At 44.6% G+C, this 18,966-nt stretch overlaps 1 protein-coding gene across 14 annotated transcripts in view; it reads right to left on the bottom strand.

Moving 5' to 3' along the window:
* The window catches only part of LOC148422976 (pleckstrin homology domain-containing family A member 7-like), a 61,414-nt gene that overhangs the window by 14,107 nt on the left and 28,341 nt on the right, over nt 1-18,966 (bottom strand). For 10 of the 14 annotated variants that reach the window (XM_088417722.1, XM_088417720.1, XM_088417719.1 and 7 more), the window contains 7 exons: nt 17,264-17,347; nt 14,200-14,317; nt 8,369-8,476; nt 7,957-8,029; nt 5,916-6,016; nt 1,171-1,346; nt 19-474 (listed from right to left, as the gene is read on the bottom strand). In XM_088417722.1, the coding sequence (XP_088273848.1) occupies nt 19-474; nt 1,171-1,346; nt 5,916-6,016; nt 7,957-8,029; nt 8,369-8,476; nt 14,200-14,317; nt 17,264-17,347 (1,116 nt within the window). Of the gene's footprint in view, nt 1-18; nt 475-1,170; nt 1,347-4,146; nt 5,895-5,915; nt 6,017-7,956; nt 8,030-8,368; nt 8,477-14,199; nt 14,318-17,263; nt 17,348-18,966 lie in introns of those variants that run through there. The other 4 variants (XM_088417721.1, XM_088417733.1, XM_088417732.1 and 1 more) reach the window with 3 other exon arrangements.

Below are 18,966 nucleotides of genomic sequence, written 5' to 3' on the forward strand. Positions count from 1 at the left end.
GTCAAAAAAAAAGCTTACCCTTTGTGTTCGGCTTTCTGCACCTTGACCCAGTGCTCCACTTGTTCCAGAGTGCTCCTCCTCCTCATTTCCTGCGGGGCTTCCCTTTGGTACGTCCCCGCCGCTATCCCGTTGGGCTCCAAAATGGGGCTGGGCATCCCCGCCGGGCCGTTCCTGGGCAGCGTGGAGGCGGACCTCGAGGGCGCCCGGGACACGGGCGCCGACGAGGACGCGTGGTTCGCCGGCGAGGGGGCGCCGGCCGTCGGCTCGGCGGGGAGGGAGGCGTGGCTGTCCATCTCGCCGGCGACGGTCGAGTCTTTGCGGAGGCGGCCCGGGTCCTGACGTATGGGCTCCAGAAGGACCTCGTGGACGACGGCGGGTCTCTGGGGTTCCGGCGCCTTGCGGTCGTTGACGTGGTTGCCGTGCGGGACGCTCTGATGACGCGGCATGAGGAAAAGCTCGGACTGCTCGGATGGTCTGCGGAAATTCAAATTTGGAAAATCTCAACCCGGTCTTGAAAACCGAACTAGGTGTTTAAACGGGGACGGGACAAGAGCAAGTTCCATGAGGCGGGATGTCTCACCAGATTGAGCGCATGAGAACCGGGGGAGATTTTTGCTAAATTCTTAACAATAGTCCTATATACATTTTCCAGTTTTCATGTATTTTTTAACACGTTTGCGTGCAAATATAAACAAGCTCGCATTCGAATGTAAACTTAAAAGGAGACGATATGCAAAACCAAAATATCACCACACAGGTGGTTTCAAAGTCATCAGAAGATCAGAGGATTTCTTCAGTAGAGCTGCAACTATTTGGATTAAAAAAAAAAAAGCTTCTTTGCTGATTGAAAAACTTACCGCACTGTCTGCACTATAAGGCGTACCGGAATATTAGGCGCACAATGATTGGCCAATTTTAAAACAGTTTTCACGAATAAGGTGCACTGCATTCCAAGGCCTCCGACTTGACTTCAAAATAAAAGCATATTAAGGTTTGTTGGTGTCGTTATCCCGTATTATTTGGAAGGATAAGGTTTCTCTTGAAGTTCTCACCACGTTTTCTGGTTTTGCAGCGCATTAAGAAGCGTGACAATTAGGACAAAGGAACCTCGAAAGGCGAACCTCATTCAGATTGGGCGCTAAATGTGAGCGGAAAAAAACGTTTCCCGACCTGCCGCCCGCGTGGCCTTTCACGTTGGCGGCCTGGTTCATGGCCCTCAGCCAGGTGTTCATGTCCTCCTGCGTGTCGGCGCTGAAGTAGTACGTCCGCATGCCCGGGTGCTGCGCCTGGGAGCCGATGGCAGAGCCGGGTTTGGGAAAGAGTGAGCGGGCGCCTCCGAGAGCCGCCTGCGGGGGGAGACAGAGAGCGCGGCAAAGGCGTCACCCCGTCCCATCGGGTGGAGCGGATGACAAACCGAGACGGACGCCGCGCACCACCGACAATGACACTGACCAATGAGAGGGAAGAAACACCACAAACCACTGAAAACACTCAACTGTTGTTTCTTTTAGACAGACAGTGCGAAAGTGAAATATTTTCAAATTCAACAAGGAGTAACTTTATAATCTCAACATTTCTAAGCGGCTTTACCTGACATGATTGAACTTTTCATTTGCCAGACAAAAAAAAAACAAAACACTAATTGTCCACGCAAACGGGGCTATTTTTTGTTTGTGTGTGTGTCCTTAGTTACATGTGTACATGTTTGTGTGTATTGTCCGTGTGTGTGTGCGTGTGTAGCAAGAAGCAAATCCCTCTCCTCTCCTCGCGAGGCTACCTGCACCAAAACAAAAAAGCTATTTGCGCTAGACAGTAAAAATTCTCGATGGACTTTGTGTCTGATAAATGCAAAATTCATGCGCTGGATTCAGGCAGCTAAGAGCCATAAAGCGACTCCTTTCCGTCATGCCTTCATGCATGATGAAAAGGAGTCGGAGTATTCCAACAGGTGTCCTTAAAACAAAACCAATAAAACCCAAACTGCGCAAAAAACAATTGAAATGTGCGGCCATAAAATGAGAGTGCCCCCCCCCCCCCCCCCCATTGGCTGTCTCTGAATGGGTGTCTGTGGACGGCACCCAAAGGAGTTCACCAGAGTGCTTTTAGTGTCTGCGTGGGTGGCCGGCGCTCCAGTAATCACCGCAGGAAAGCCCATTAGTTTGTCTGTCCATTTCAGTTAACAAAAAAAAAATCAAATGCAGGGTTATTGTGGGAGAAGAATGCCTGAAAGGAAGATTGTTTATCTGCTCTGACTAAAAAAGCGACATCATGGCTCGGTTATGCAAATGCTAGGTTGTTTGTATGTCCTCCTGGAGTCAGACTATTTATTTGCGTCCAATGTTGTGTCCTTTTTGTCCAAGCGGAACAGCAAAGCGAATCGCATCCCAGCCAAACCCAAGACATGACCGGAAAGATCAGGTTGTCCTCGATTGGGGACGCTAAGACTTTGTAAAGTAGATCCAATCAAAAGAGACACAAGATGAGACGTGATTGGAAAGGCCAGGATGTACTCAATTATGGACGTTAGGACTTCATGGGCTAGCTCCAAGGAGGTACAAAACAAACGTCCATCAAAGTGGACACAAGCTGAGACATGATTGGAAAGGCCAAGATGTACTCAATTGAGGATGCTAGGACTTTGTAAAGTAGTTCCAACGAGTCAAAAGGTAGAAACAAAAAGTTCCACCACAGTGAACACAATAAGCTGAGGCATGATTGGAAATTGTCCTTGATTGGGGACGCTAGGATTTTGTAGGGTGGCTCCAACGCGTCGTAAGTGAGAGACTAAAACAAATGTCCACCGCAATGGACACAATAGGTTTTGACACGATTGGAAAGGCCAGGATTTACATCTGAAGAGAAAATTCATTTGTAAACCATGAAGGGGGCAATAACTATTAGTCGAAAAATGTAATTCGCTTCAGTAATTCTTTTGTGAACCACAAGGGGGAGCCCAGAGACCACGATGTTGTTATGGTTTACCACATTTTGACGTATAATAAATGACAAATTTGAGCTTTTTTGCTTTTTTTTTTTTTACTAATTGGAACTCGGCCTATTTCATATGAATTTTTGCTTGTCGCTTGACAGGATGACGTCACGCTCTTAGCTAATGGCCATCCCGCCGGCTTCCTTTCGCTTCCTTTTACTTTCCATTCATCTGCTTCCTTTGCGTCTTTTTCCCCCACGCACGTCGGTCTCACATGTCCTGGCGCTATTTAAAGAGCGCATTGTGCTGGTAAAGATAAGCCCGGGCGGCGCTCGGCTCGGCTCGGCTCGGCTCGGCCGGCCCTGATAAAAGGTGCGCTCTCCCAAACTGCCCATCTATTTTGCAGTAGGAAAAAAAACAAAAAAACATCCAAATGGAGACAATATTAGCTTCTGTTTGCCTCCTGTTTAGGTCAGCTGCGTTAATGGAATAAAACGCACTTTCCGTTTGCGTAAAGATGCGCAAATCGGGTAAGGGGCAAAAAAAAACTCTTTGCAAAGATTATCTTAAGCTTTGACGTTACGTCAGCGTGCTAGCATAAAGGAGTTGGACGCTGTACTGAAGAAACATTTGTTTGTTGGCTTGGCGCTAGCTAGCTAAAAGGCAAAAAAATAATGCATAGTCCTGTTTAGCAAAATTATAGATACTAATGTTTTTAATATAACTGAAGGGCGGAGACTGACCCAAACAACTGTGCTAAGACGGACACGCTGCTCAATAGAAAATTGTTGATCAGCAAAACTGCTAAAAAGAGACCAAATATTATTTGAAGCCTTATAAGCAAGATGTCCCACCAAAATCCACAAACGAGAAAGTAGAAAGACAAAGAAAAAGCAAACACCATTTTTCCGCACTATAAGGTGCACCGGAATATAAAACGCACCTTCAATGAATGGCTCGTCGCATTTCAAGGCGCATAGAATAGAGGCTACAGTCGTGGCTGAGCTTCACTAGATGGAGCTGCGCTAAAGGGAATCGTTTCATCCAAAACCTCAAAGTCAATATTTCGGGGGCCGCATAAAATGATGCGGTTGAAGAAAATGGAAGGCTTCTAGGCACGCGCGCCTTATAGTGCGGAGAGTACGCTAACACAACAACAAGCGGATCACCATCATGCACAGAGACAGGCGACAAAGGCACAATTTGTTCCCGCGTACCTATTTTACGTGAGGCGTGTCAACGCGACACGCTGGCAGGGGCGCGGGAGGGTGCGTCCCGCTCGGGCAGCCGACCAATGGGAAGAGAGGGAAGAGGAGGTGGAGGGTTGCAGGTTTAGTGCTCACAATCATCAGACAGCAACTTTTCCGCTTGCGTTAGCGCCGTCAATTAAGTTGCAGCCTGGGATTTCGTCACTTTTCTCTTTTATGACGGCGTGAAGTATTGATTGGCGGGAATAAGCAGCTGGGCTGTTTGGGATTCCTCCGGTCGCCAGCGTGCGATGTTTTGCCTTCAGCGCCGCGTACAAAAATAAGCCAGGCATCTTTTATTTATAGCCGCAGGCGGAGAATCCCAAACGTGATCCGGCGCGGCCGCAAACGCCTCCCGCCCACAAATTCAAAAATCACATAAAACGGAGAGGGGAAAATGTATGTTTTCATTTATCGCATCAATCATTTTGCGCTTGCTTGACATCCAACCGTTGCATTTTTTGTATTCATTGGTTAATTAATCATGATTAATTAGTCAAACTAAAAAGAAGAATGAATGACTTCATTCGAGAAACGAATGAGGCTCCATATGGTCGTTCTCCTTTATTTATTTAATTTTTTTGATTCATTGGTTAATTAATCACAATTACAGTCAAATAAAAAGGTCAATTCATGATTTACACAAATGAATTCGGCCGCAAATGTTCACTCTTTTTATTTGTTTATTTACTATTTTGTTCGTTCATTGGTTGATTAAAGTCAAATTAAAAAGGACAATTAATGAGAAATGAATTAGGCTAGTACATATGTTCACTGTCTTTTATTTGTTTATTTTCATTCATTTATTTATTCTTTTAATGAAAAATAAATGGGTAAATAAAACAAGTAGGAAGATAGAAAAAGAAATAAGATCCGTGGATAACTAAAATAAAATCATCTAAATTCTGGGGGATTGAAAAAAATCTGTTTGAAAATCAAATACGGCCCCCACGATATAATAACAGTGAGTGGCTTCGTGTAAGTCCGGTTTGGGAATGGGGCCAAAGGGAAATCCGTTCCACGGCGGCGGCAGCATTAGAAGCTCCACTGACGGCCAAAACAAATGTCACTACAGCAGCCAGTCATTGCCAAAATTCCCAGTAATAAAAATATATTGAATGAGCCAAGATGATCCGCAACGCCATTCCAATTATGTAAGGGCGTGATCAAAATGGAGTCGGCCGCTTCTCTTGCCAATCGGCCCCAAATGGATCTCACGATGCGGATAATCGCAAACCGAACGGTCCTCGCGTGAGGATGGAATTCTATTTGTGAATATTGATTCCTTTTCTTGCCCAACAACAAAACCTTCAAATCCAAATCTCCTTTTGTTCCCGTTTCATCTTCGTTTCCTTCGGATCCCCGTAATGCCGTTTATGGAGTTTTTTTTTTTTTTCTTTTGCATTGTGGGTAATGCAGCTGCGAGAAGTTATTTATCATCCCATATTCAACTTTTGCCCATGCCACACACATTAAAGATGTTCAAACTCCTGCAAACTCAAGCTTCATGAGAAGCACTTTTAAACAATATACAAAAAAAATACTCCGTATTGCAGCGTTGTTTAAGTGCATGAGCCTTCAAGAGGCGGGGCCTTTAAGGTGCCATGTGACGGCAGCAAACGTTTTCTTTCAGGTGAAATGATTTCTAAAATTCGACATGGCAACGGTGATGCGCCCCTTGCGTTTTTCTAAGCGCCTTCAATTGACGAAAGGCAAAAGGAAGGAAGAGAGCCACGTACCTTGAAGGCATACTTGCGACTGATGTGGTCTTCGGGTCCCACGGGTGAAATGACATAGCTGGGAAGTGGAATGCTGCCCAGGACCGCCTCCTCTCTGCTGTCTGAGGGGGGAGGGGCATGGGAACATACGTTCATAGTCATTATCGCTTGCTAGTTTCACCTCATTTTACAAACACACGTTTTGCTTTTTTCTTTGACATTCTTGCGATTCATTTACACTTAAAGGGACGGGCCACTTATTGAGACATAACAAAAAGTTACTATTTTGATCAAATTCTAAAAACACTTTTTTCCACTTGCTGACGACCGATCACGGCTCACCTTTTGGTCACGTGACATTCGCGAGCTGGGCCGTGATAGGTTTGCACCTGAGCCTTTGGCGCATGCGATGTCATCTTCAGGTGAATGCAAGTGTACTTTGAAAAGTATTCATGCAAAATAATGTAGTCACCAATTGTGGACAAAATAATAATTCTTTGTTCCAATGAAAGTAATTTGACTGTCCCATTACTTTCAGTTTGACTTTGCAAGACAGATATTCAAAATATATAAACTCTGAACCCTTGAGTTGGCGCCGATACCAATAACGGCATTAATAAAAGAAGCGAACGGACTGAACCACCGTTCAAGACCATCCTTATTCACGCGCAGGAATATTACGAAAATGGCGAGGTTATGATGTCTCCAGCTGATTCAAATGAAGATGTTGAACCCGGGAAGGTATTCCCTTTGACTTGTCTATAATTGCGGTCTTTTGGCACATACAAACATTCATGCACTTAAATGGAACACGGAAGGTGCGTAACTTTGAGTATTTTTGGCAAGACCTCGAGACCTCCAAGCAACTGCTTGGAGCGCATTCAACCTTACACGAGGCGTTCACTGACCGCTCTCAATGAGGAAAATATGAAACACACTTAACCCACAACAATTATATATTTACGAGACCAATTTAGGAAATATATACACAGCGATATAGAAAATACCAGAATTTGACCCCAAAATTAAAGGTGCGTCCTATAAACAGATGCATTTTATATTTGGAAAATTCCAGCATTCTATACAAAAGATGTAATTAATTCAACTGAGTCAACAATTTAGCCACAATGTGAAGGTCAACAATTCCCAAATATGCCAACTGTGAGTTTCTACATCCTAATTAGTTTCTATAAATAACACAGACTAAGTATTTGTCTCCACTGAGTGTGTGTGTGTGTGTGGGTGTGCTGAACCATTATCGCATCATGAAATATTGTAACCATGTCAAAAGACGCAGCAGCACCTGCCCCCGCCCACCCCCCTGACGGGCCGGGTGGCGATAAATCCGGATTAAAAGGGGAGGTAATTGTTTAAAAATAATACAAGGACCTTTGGAGGAGACATTCCCTGAACGGCGGGGGCCCTTTTTATCTGCGCTCTCGCAACACTCACGCTCGGGCCACCAGATTGGAGTCAGGCGGCCTAAAATCTTCTTGGGACTTCTGAGTCAAATAATAGAATGGGGGGCAAGTGTTTCATCATGTTGAGTGCGAGAAAAAAAAAAAAAAAAAACCTTTGAAGTGAGGAGAAAAGAGACGGAGGAATTGATTTCCCTGCTGCGGGCCAGGAGGCGTGGCCTAAAGTGTTTGATTGATATGATGAAGATGAAATGACACATCAAAGTCGCGGGGACCACATGAAGGCGGAGGCAGCGTCTAAACCAGACGTTTATGACCTGTAAAAGTTGACGTCTATAGCCGTCACTGGCAGTGAACGAGTGAAAAAAAACAGCTCCATCTAGTGGCTGCAACCCCAGCTACTACGGTAGCTTCTATTCTATGCGCCTTATAATGCGGTGCGCCCTATATGTGAAAAATGTTTAAAACAAGCCATTCACTGAAGGTGCGCCTTGTAATCCGGTGCGCCTTTTAGCGGGGATAATTCATTACTCGTGCTGGTATCGGTCTGAAAAAAATGTGTAATAGAACATCTTCGATATTTAGTCCTGACACCATTCAGAGTGTGCGTTTGTGACACTTGAGATTTTGAACCAAGCTTTTACCTTTGTAGTAGAAGAGGCAGAATTCAGACAAGACGAACCACTTCCTCTTCCAAAGGCGCATGCCGGAGCTGTCCTGCGAGGGGACGGAAGAAGAAAAACACAAGCGGAGTCAAGCAGGGACAGCAAGCGGGCGAGACAGATCGTTTGTCTCGCGTCGCTGGATCGGCGGGACTGACGTTTTCAGCCTGCTCTCGAGATACGGCTATGACGTGTCTTTACAGAGCAACAGATATGCCCCATTATGAATATAGAACATCAAATATGCTGTAAATATGCTACATTAGAGCGGAATCAAATTATGTTCTAAATTTGCACCGTTACGTGTACAGATCATGAGATAATCTATAAAAATGGAACAATAGGTGTGTGCGATCGGAATAAGCGATCCATGTGAAGGTGTGTGTGCGCACACCTGTTTGTACAGCCATCCTCGGACCACGACAGGCACGTTAGGATTCCTCTTGATGGACTGCTCCCGCTTGCCGAAAGTGTGCAACCTGCTGCCGGCGGAACGACAACCCTGAAAGCAAATCATCAATGGACTTGTTAGTTAACTTTGACTTCAATTGAACCCTCTGTCACTACAGCAACATTTGACGTACGTGACGATTTGTCTCTTCTGTCCTGCGCTTGTCTTGGCACAGGACAGTCACCATGAAATGAATCATCAATGTACTTGTTAATGAACTTTTTTTCAGTTCAATTCACTGCAGCAACATCAAATGCACATGATGATTTGTCACTTTTGTCATGTGCATTTGGTTGTAGTATGCATGGCCACAGGACATTCACCCAGTAAAGTACTGTATCATAAATATACAGTACTTTTATTTTAGTGACAGCTAGGTAAAACTGTCAATGTTCTTTTGGACCAATTGAAACCTGGAGAATATTGTTACCAGGGTTTAGATATGTTGAATGAGTAACTTATTTGTTCATTCATATGGTTTTTTACACAGCTAAGAAAACCCGAGCTAAAATAAACACACCAAAACGCTCCCCGTGTGTCCCCATTCAATGGGTCAGCAAGAAGAGGTGAGGTCAACCACGAATGAAACATTCTTCATTGAACTGAAGAAACGCGAGGGCTAAGACGCGATTTTTTTTGCTAATATCTACATCAGCGCTCCAACACATTTGGCAAGCGAGCGTAGTCCCAGCAGCGCTTTTGTCTTCAGCGCGGACCTTCGCCCACGCGGCAGGGTGATCTTTTTCAGGAAGCCCTCCTTGTTCTCGTTACATAAGCGCAGCGCCGCCGGACCCCGCATGCATTAGACCACCGGCGACTGAAAAACTCAATAGCCTATTACTGAGTGGGAGGTTTGGAGAGCGTTCATGTGACCCGCGGGCCACACTACGACGGTGCGGAGAAAGTAGCTCGAGCTCCTATTATGTCGCGCTATTTTCACATTTGCACACATTTGCGGCTAAAGCCCGTCCTGAATTTATACCAGCTCGGACCAAAATTTGGTCTAGTCAATCCAACTAACGCACAAGGAAGGAAGACAATAGACTGCGGTTAAACAGCAGTTCAAACTCAAAATCAAAATTAAACACGCTATATTTTTCAAACTCTTTTTGAGCACAGCCATTGATTTACATCTTTTCAGTCTTTAGTCCAACTAGAACGTTTAATAACTAACGCGCAAGGAAAAAAGGCAATAGATTTGATCTTCTTTTTGCTCGCGAGGAGAACGAACAAAACAGATACACATATTTTCTTTACTAAAACTTTTTGAACACCGTCATTGATTTGCATCTTTTCTGTCCTATTTAATAGTTAACTGACACCTTGATTAGATGGCTTGCAAAAGCACTGGACTAAAAACCACAGGGCTCAAACCATGAGAAAAAAGTTGCGGCTTATAGTCCGAAAAACACGGTATGTTTTATGTGTCCCTACTCAACGAAGCATCAAAATCAAGATGCAAAATTGGTTTGTCGTTTAAATCGAGGCACAGCCACAATTGTCTGTTTTTCTATTTCCATATTTCAGAATTCATCAGGTCATGGTGCCTTCCATGCGTACAAATCAATTGAGCAAACCATGATGTGTTTTATCATTTCTTCTCTGTGCGTGTGCATGCCAGGAAGTAGCGGCCTTATCCGCTGTGCACACATTCAACAAATCTCATTACACAATCTTCTGGTCTGATATGGCGGCAGAACGTGCGCTCGGGGCGCTCTATGTACACACACATACACACACTTATTAGACTGTATGATTGAGTGCCACGCTACATGAGAGCTGCGGTGGGAGTTTTCCACAGCAACAAGTCACTAATCTCAGGATGATTGCTTGGCCGAGCAGGAACACACACACACACACGCGCGCACACACACACACACACACACACACACACACACACACACACACAGAGGAAATAGTGTGACAATGTGGTGCATGCTTCATACATGCTTGCCGTCCCATTTTTAGCTGGGAATAATTGTGCTGTGCCCATAGGCTGAGTTTTTCTATCGAAGTGGGGACATCCCCGCCGCTAACCCTAACCTTAACCATCGCAACAAATTGCCTAACCCCAACGCTTATCCGAACCTCAAGAAAAATCCACTTCAGGTCTGAACTTGTGGGGAACGCTTTGATGGAGCGTAAGAAGTCCTCACAAAGATAATAAAACCTGAGACTTGGTCCCCAGCATGCAGCAGAAACCAAGGGCACACACAGTCACACACACACACCTACACACACAGAGGAAACCGTGTTGAGAATGTTGCGCGTGCTTCATACATGCTTGACGTGGCATTTTTAGCTGTGAAGAAACGTCCTGTGACAATCGCGACATGCTTACAGGTCAAAGAATGTTCTGAGGTCAGAAGTAAAAACCTATTAGTCGGGCTAGAATCCATTTCAAATAATTACCTTTAAAAACATCTGTCCATTTACTGTCGACTGAAAATGTCATCGCGTGTTCAACAGTTGTGCGACGCGCAGTCCCAGCTCAGCTCGCGAACGTCACATGACCAACACGTGAGCCTTGATTGGTTGTTAGCCTTGACGCAGGTGGTCATTTACGGTCCAAAAATGGAAAAATGGGGATTGTGAATGAAAAATAATGCAGTTTTCCAAATAACCGTGCATTCATCGCATAACCAATAGGGGAACAATGACTGGTCACGTGACCAAATCCCGAAAACAAGTGAGCAAGAATCTTTTGAAACGCGACTACTCACTGCTAAACTTGCCCCGAGCTGTTCATCGACTGCTTGGATTTTGGGGTAGTGGCTGGTTTTGCTCAGGTGTGCTTTTCAAGTCGCTTTTATGCATTCATGCAGCAACGCAAGCCCAAAGCAAACTTTGATGTCTCAACCGTCTAGACTGACATCAAATAAACATCAAGAGAAACACGCGCTAAAGTTTTTAGTGGCTGCGACGCGGGAAAAGCAGCTTATTTACATCTATTTACTCATTTATACCGTTAAAGAATGGATGATAAGCTTGTGTACTTGCGACGTTTCAAAGCAATTTTGTGCTTTTTCGAAGCGGGAAGTGAGGAAGGAAGACAGTTTTGGTTTGCTTGGAGGTCACATTTTGCCCAAAATGGCACCAAGTGTCTTCTGGATTTTGGTCAAATTTATATAAGATGCCTTTTCACAAAATGTCAGCTTATGTCGCCGAAAATAAAAAATTGAGAAATTGATATACAATTTTTGTATGTTTTTTTTGTTTGTTTTGGGTTTTTTTTTTTTGGTTTTGTTTATTTCTAAAGACCATCACTTTCGAAGCGTTCCTGTTTAGCATCTTGCAGGGAACCGATCAAAAGAGACTGCAGTTCCGTTTCCTTAGCCAAGCACAGCATTTACGTGTGCATACAACTGCTTGGGGCACGTGACACTGGTGCTGTGTTCACTGACTGCTCACAATGTGGGAAATCTGAAACAGGTAATTTAACCCGCAACAAATATACCATTTATGGATATGAAAACAAGAAAATCTGAAGAATTTACAAAGATAGGATTTATTTTCTTTTTTGCTATGTTTTCGACATAGCTGCCAAAGTGTTGGTGCGTCTCATACACGGTAAGGTAGAAAAGAGCCTAAAATTAAGGGCGCGCCCTATACACAGGTGCGTCTTATATTTGTGAAGTAATGGTAATTGGCCACCCTCAAAATGCTGGAAATCAGCTGGCACTCGGGGTTGCCTTTTCAAAAGAAGTTCTAGAAGCGCCAATGAACCCTAACATCGTTTTTTCTTTTTTTTTAACAGGATGAGGACCAATTTAGTGTAATGGCTACGATTTTGACTCAAAACGATCGGTGCGAAAAGGTAAATGGCTCATTTGCGGACGACTAATTTTTGTTCAAAAATCAAACATAGCGGTAGCAAAGTGCATTATTTTCACGGACTTTTTTCAAAGCTAAAAGCGTCTACTAAATCGTTTGACAAAACGTAGACTAATCATCCCCTGCGATGTCTTCAAAGCGGATGATTTTTATTTATTTATTTTTTTTCCAGAACAATAGCAGAGACTAACCGGGGCACAGCAGGAATTCCTAAATGGCTGAAGCTTTGATGCTTCCCGTCGAGGCGGCGCCGGCTGCTCGCCGACATCACCGAGTGCCGACGAGCCGGCGGAGAAAATGAGAGCTCGAGGGGGGAGAAGGGAGACACGTCAATGGAGGGGGAACGCGCGACGGCCGCGCCGTCTCTGATGTTTTTGTCAGAGTCGAAACGGACGTGATTTATTTCTGCCGTGGCGGCGTGCCGAGCGAACGGCGAGGGCTCGTCTTTCCTCTCAAAACTCTTGTCATAATCAGGCAGCGTGTTCCGTGGCAGAGGTGATGAGCCGCAGCACCTGGGGGGGGGGGGGGGGGGGGGGGGTTGGCAGACGGAGCCAGCAGAGGGCACGGTTTAGATGACGAATGACCGGTCGTGTAGCCGCCGCGCCCTGTGGCACCTGTTGGCTCGGCCGCAAAACCAAGTAAAAAGGGGCCGTCTTTTCACCGAAATCCACCTTTTTCCCGAAAATCCACATTCGATACCAGAGACGTATTTTTACGCTGCTTCGCATCATAGGCCAGCTGTGTCAAACTCATTTTAGCGTTCGTTTTGGCCAAGTTGGCCGGACCAATCACAACCTAACCATTACTGTATTTTCCGCACTATAAGGCGCGTCAGATTATAAGGCGCACCTTCAATGAATGGCCTATTTTATAAGTGTTTTCATATACAGCGTGCACTGCATTATAAAGCGCATGGAATAGAAGCTTAATTAGTGGCTGGGGTTGCAGTATGCATCCACTAGATGGAGCAGCGCTAAAGGGAATGCCAGCAAAACAATCAGACACATACGCGCATAGAATAGAAGCTACAGTAGTATCAATATCTAAAGTACTATCCGAAGAATGGCACCGCTCCGGAGGCGGCCATGTTTGTTATAGCTACGGACAATGGTAAATGCAGCACCTCCTGCTGTCCGTAAAGAAAAACTGCATACAAATGACGGTGGGACAAGCAAAGGACGCGAGGAAGAAGTTTTGGCAAGGGAAAAAAGTGACAAATGTCAATTGAGTGAAAATCAAATGCTGACTATAAAGAAGCACTTGACAGGAAGGAGAAGCCGACAAGCAAGCAAGCTGCCTTTGAAACCGTTTCCTTGACTCAAACCGTATAAAAGTCGCAGAGCGCGTTTTGGTTTTTTTTCCCCTCCTTTGTTATCTTGTTGGCAACAGCGGTGACGGCTGCGGGGCCACGCAGACAAAGGAGCCGAAAGAATTGAAATCAAACAGGCGCTATTGTGTCTTTTCCTCACTTCTCGTGTGTGCGCGCGTACGAGACGCGAAAAAAAAAAAAAAAAGATGCAAATGAGAACTTTCGGAATCATATCTTATTGATTTGTCCTTAACAATTTCTGCAATGGGAGCAGCATGGTGGAATTATAAAATGGAATTGTGGTGTGTGGTTATATACGGAAAAGACTCTCTGTAACACTGACGTCAACCCAGGCTAAACAAAGTGGCGTTTTTGTCTTGCGTCGGTGAAACAAATAATTCATGACATTTGTATTTATATTTATTTAATTCTGGCACTTTGGGTCCTCCGTACTCTCAGTCCAGTTGGATCATTTCATACTTTCGACATCAATTACAGTCTTATTATGTAGTGCTTTGGCGCACTGCGTATTTAAAAAAAAAAAAAATTTAAAATTGAGGACATTTGGAAATCAGTAATAGGCGGAGCTACATCGAGACTTTTGAATTTCTACCAGTGGCCTGGCACTGACCTTGGAGGTGGGGGCGGCGTCCACGGCGGAGGAGGTGCTGATGGTGGAGATCTCGCTGACGGTGGTGCTGGACAGTTGCTCCGTGCCGGACTTTGACATGACGTGAGGACACGAGAGCCTGCAAGACGCAAACATACGTGTGCGTGTGTGCACCTGCTACGCCGCAGATTTGTTTATTCACTGACGTAAGAACAAGAGAGAAAACCTTCCTGTATTTTCTGCACTATAAGGCGCACCAAACACACTTGAAATGGTAAAATAAAATACAACAAACGTGGTACTTGTATCTCAAAGTCACTGACTCTTACCTCAAGACACCAGGGCATTTTTACTGCATAGTAAGGCTGAATGATTTTAGGAAAACGTGTGAGATTCTCTTAATTTTTTCCAAATCACTTTAAGAATCACAATTTCACCCAGATGGCGACAATATGGCACACCCACTTGCTTATCACACTCGCTGAAGTGTGCCATCTCTTGGCTAAAAGAACATGAGACTGATTTGGAAGAAAATGACCCCAAAATGGTCAAAATACTGCATAAGGTTAAAAAGGCTTGTCAAATCATCATCCTTGCGCCCCATTCGTTTTTCACCTCCGGTATTGGCTCCGATTCAATCTTATGAAGTGTACTGTAGGTGTTGGCCTGCTTTCAAATGTGCACTGAAGCACAGACAGGAAATGGAATCATCCCAACAAAAGAAACAAACACTCTAAACGGTGTGAATGGCGAAAAAAAAAAAAAAAGCGGACATTGCGTGGGCTGATGCGGGCTGTTGAGTTATAAATTTATATAGTCAACATGTCCTTACCATTGGCTCATTGTAAATTCAATTTCTTTTTGAGTGACTGGAATCCTAACCAGGAAGTAAAAGGACTTGAACGAAGCCCCGCCTCTTACAACATGGCTGTCGTCCCCGCTTGACGACGTCATTGGAAAGCGGACCGCCCGTATAGATCGCGGGTGTCAAACTCAAGGCCCGCCGCATTCATTTTACGCGAAAATATGAAAATTGAAGGCTTGCGCCTTGTAGTGAGGAAAATACGCTTTTTACGTGCGAGCGCTTTGCGTCCTAGCCGGCGTCAATCAAAAGCCACAGAGTTATAATTTGAGGTATAATTTGAAGATTGTTCCGATCCACGTACCCCTTTAATAAGAAGCTAATTTTGATGTTTACGCCGCGACGCTTCCATCGGGGCCTCGCCCGGTTGCCCCCCCCCCCCTAAACACGTGTCTTTCTCTCCTCCTCCTGAGCTTGCGTGTGACCAGGCAGCACGTTGGATTTTTCCCCTGGCGCCTGCCGCTGATGGATCCGTCTTATTAGCGGCGGAGGCGTGGGCGTCCAGCGGCCCCGTCCAAGCCCCTCTGATTGTGATGCCACGGCAAAAGCTGTGCCGTTTTCCTCTTCTGTGATTGCGGTATTTAGCGTTCACAAAAATAATTGCAGTAACCAAAATCCACTCAGTAGAATTTTTTGTTTTTTGTTTTCAGAATTTTTTAGTTGTCTCTTTTGTTAAAAAAAACAAACAAAAATACATAATTTGTTTTCATCTGGTGTGATTCTGGTCTATATTATTTTTGGCCTGGTCTGAATTAAATAGCAAGCAGTAACTAGCGGAAATAGCGAGGTAAACCCAGAATAGAAAAACTTCTGGTCATAAACAAAAAGCCACGATAGAATGAAGCCACAATAATAAGGCGGCAATGTAGCAAGGGATGGCTGTATAACATTTATTTATTTAATTTTTAGCACAAATTAACTCATTGAATACCATTGACGACCAAAACCAATTTTAGCTATAAATGTCAGAATGGCCTAGCGGAGAATGAATGAAAATACTATTTGACAGGATATATTTTAAAGGATGAAAATAAATTGAAATTAGTTCTGTTTAATTCACAGCTGAGAATATTATTAAATATGAATTCTGAAAATTTTCAGGGCTCCATATGAAATGAAATCCCATAAATGACCGGAGCTGAGTCTGCACTCAATGACTTCTTTTCATGTCTGCCGTCAACTGTGACGGCTGTCAGCGGCGAGCGGAAAGTGCATCTGAAAGCTTGACAGCGGCCGCGTGGGCCGGAGTCGCAGAGGTTATCGCAAAAGAGCAGAGAGGCTCGAGTGTCTGGACTCGATAGCGCGGGCTTATTTTGGAAGCGGCGCGGACGCGGACGCTTCCGGCTGACGCGTTTGCTATATTTGATCAAATAATCGCCCAGCCTCATCTTGGTCAAAGTGCCCACTAATACGCGCCGTTGATTAAACTTCTTGAAAATGCACTCGGCAATTGGCGCGAAATCTCATCTGCTTTGCTGACTTGCACTTGACATCGCCGCACGGCACACTTGACATTATTTCATTTGTGTATGTATGTACCGTACTTCCGCACTATAAGGCGCACCGCATTATACGGCGCACAGAATAGAATCTACAGTAGTATCTGTAGTAGTACCAGTAGCTAAGATACTATCCAAAGAATGGGATAAAAATAACTCTTGGTTAAAAACACTCTTTAGCTTCTATTCTGTGCGCCTTATATTTGAAAACAGTTTTGAAATAGGCCATTCATTGAAGGTTGCGCCTTATAATGCAGTGCGTCTTATAGAGCAGAAAATACGGCAGTAAGATCAAATGAGTGGAAAGACAAATCCTCAAAATCAGTTGAATTGGAAAAAATGTGAAAGATAATAGTTGACGGGGAGACATGCTAACCTTGAGTGACCGAACCGTCAAAAATCAACACCGATCTCGAGGTGGATTTTCAACCGATAAATTCCCTCAAGCCGCGCTGTACAAGCGATGTCGTGACAGAGCGCAAGAAAGATCTTTTAACAGCTTCTTGATTACAAATAATGAGCGCTCCAGCAGAACTGCTCCTCGTCCTTGACCGACCACTCCACTTTATTTAAAAAAAAAACTAACGTAGAGATATGAAAGTGACACATCCGGAGCAGGAAAAAAAACTGTTCATGCGCGGCAGACATTGGTAAGAATTCCCGCAAAATGTACTTAACGAGCAGTCGGACGCGGCTTAAAAATAAGCAAGGTGGCATCACTCACTGTTCTTGAAGGAGAAAGTCCATGTTGTCCGGAGAAACCTGCCCGGTCACGGGATGACGGAAGGTGGTGCTCCTCTGGTTATGACTAAAACCGAAAAATAAATCAAAGGCAGAGGTTAGCGAGGGTTGGCTCCTCGCCTCAACGCCACGAAAAGCCCGACAGAATGAACACAAGTGGTTTGACAAAAGGCCCAGCCGTGCCCGTGTGGACTCAGCACAAAATACTGGCCGGAGCAGGACTGGGCCTCCACACTATTCAAAGGCACGTGAACAACATGGCCGACCGCTAATACCGCTTTATAGAGATGACTCAGAGCACCCAACGAGGGAGAATCATCAAATCGTTAGAAATTTCTAGTCTGTTTCTTTTGAAGATGGGAAACTTCTTCTATTGTAGTATTAGCGTGTAGCATTAGCCAGCGCTAACTCACTGAAACCGCTTTCTCGAGTTGACATAAAAGCAACCATTCAATTTGAGATTCAAGAGTTTTACCGCCACTGTAACCCGATTCTGTTCATTTTCTCCAACAGACTTACAGTCCACACAATAGAGCAAGTCATAAAATAGACAATAGTAGGCAATAAAAATCACTTCCAATCACTTTTTTCACCAACCTCTTCCTTCTAAGAAAATCTCCGTCACCGAGAAGTCACAACGTTATCACCATCATCTCAGGTTTGACTTCACGCGACCCGTCCAATCGCACGTGGCATTTACCAAGGTCGGGCGGTAGATATGGGGGGGGGGAGTATGTAAACACGGGGTGTATTTGGTGGCTCCAGCTCGTGTGACACGAAGTTGTCATGCTAGTCCATGCAAACACATATGCACAACACATGATCTGACATAGCAACGCTGCACCTGCTGGAACTCATGACTTCACGCCAACATCCATCATTTGACAGTTGCAAACTTATCGCAGCGACTGGTGCCGCAACAGCAGGGGTCCGCAGAACACTACGGTTAGCGGGGAAACCAGTCATTTGACTACCGTGATTCGGGCTAACGGCAGCAACTTTTTTCAACATATTGCATCTTTAAAATGATTCATCCTCCTTATTAACAAAAGGACATAAATGGCTTGATACACTTTAATTTTGCAGCAGCTCATTGCAGTGTGTTATGGCGTCACGCGTGACTCGACTCATCTGTGACGTCATCAGTAATGGACAGACGATTGTTCTTTAACAAAGCAAAGGTACTTTTCTGAGTTCAAATAACCGATTATTGTATGGAATATTTAGTATTATATCACTATCATATCCCAAAATATTAGCTGTATTAGCTGTACTCCTAATTATGCTCGAAATTTCCCAACATTTAATTTCCCGGTATATCCTGCCACCGACAGACATTTCTCCTAATAGCTTGTCCATAGAGGACGAGCCAAATGAGATACGGATGTGCACCTTTTGCCTTAATTGACGTCATGTTGTCCTTTCGTCAGACAACGCTGTTCTAAGGTTATCTACAGTAGCGGTGGGTGTTCTCCGAGTCTATTTAAAGGTTTTTCCACACCAAATGAATTTGAAGTGCAGCGAGGCGAGGCGAGGCGAGGCGACGTGTCGAGAGACAAGGTCATTCCCGTTCCTGCGCGCGCTGGCGTGTGTGTTTGTGTGGAGGTTGAAAGCCAATCAAAACAGTCAAGCAAAGTCAGGTGACATCTCAGAGGAACGTGATTTTAACTTTCAACTTGAACCTCA

The sequence above is a fragment of the Hippichthys cyanospilos genome, chromosome 6 (genome assembly GCF_059441005.1).
Source record: "Hippichthys cyanospilos isolate Australia breed blue-spotted pipefish chromosome 6, RoL_Hcya_1.0, whole genome shotgun sequence".
Lineage (NCBI taxonomy): Eukaryota > Metazoa > Chordata > Actinopteri > Syngnathiformes > Syngnathidae > Hippichthys > Hippichthys cyanospilos.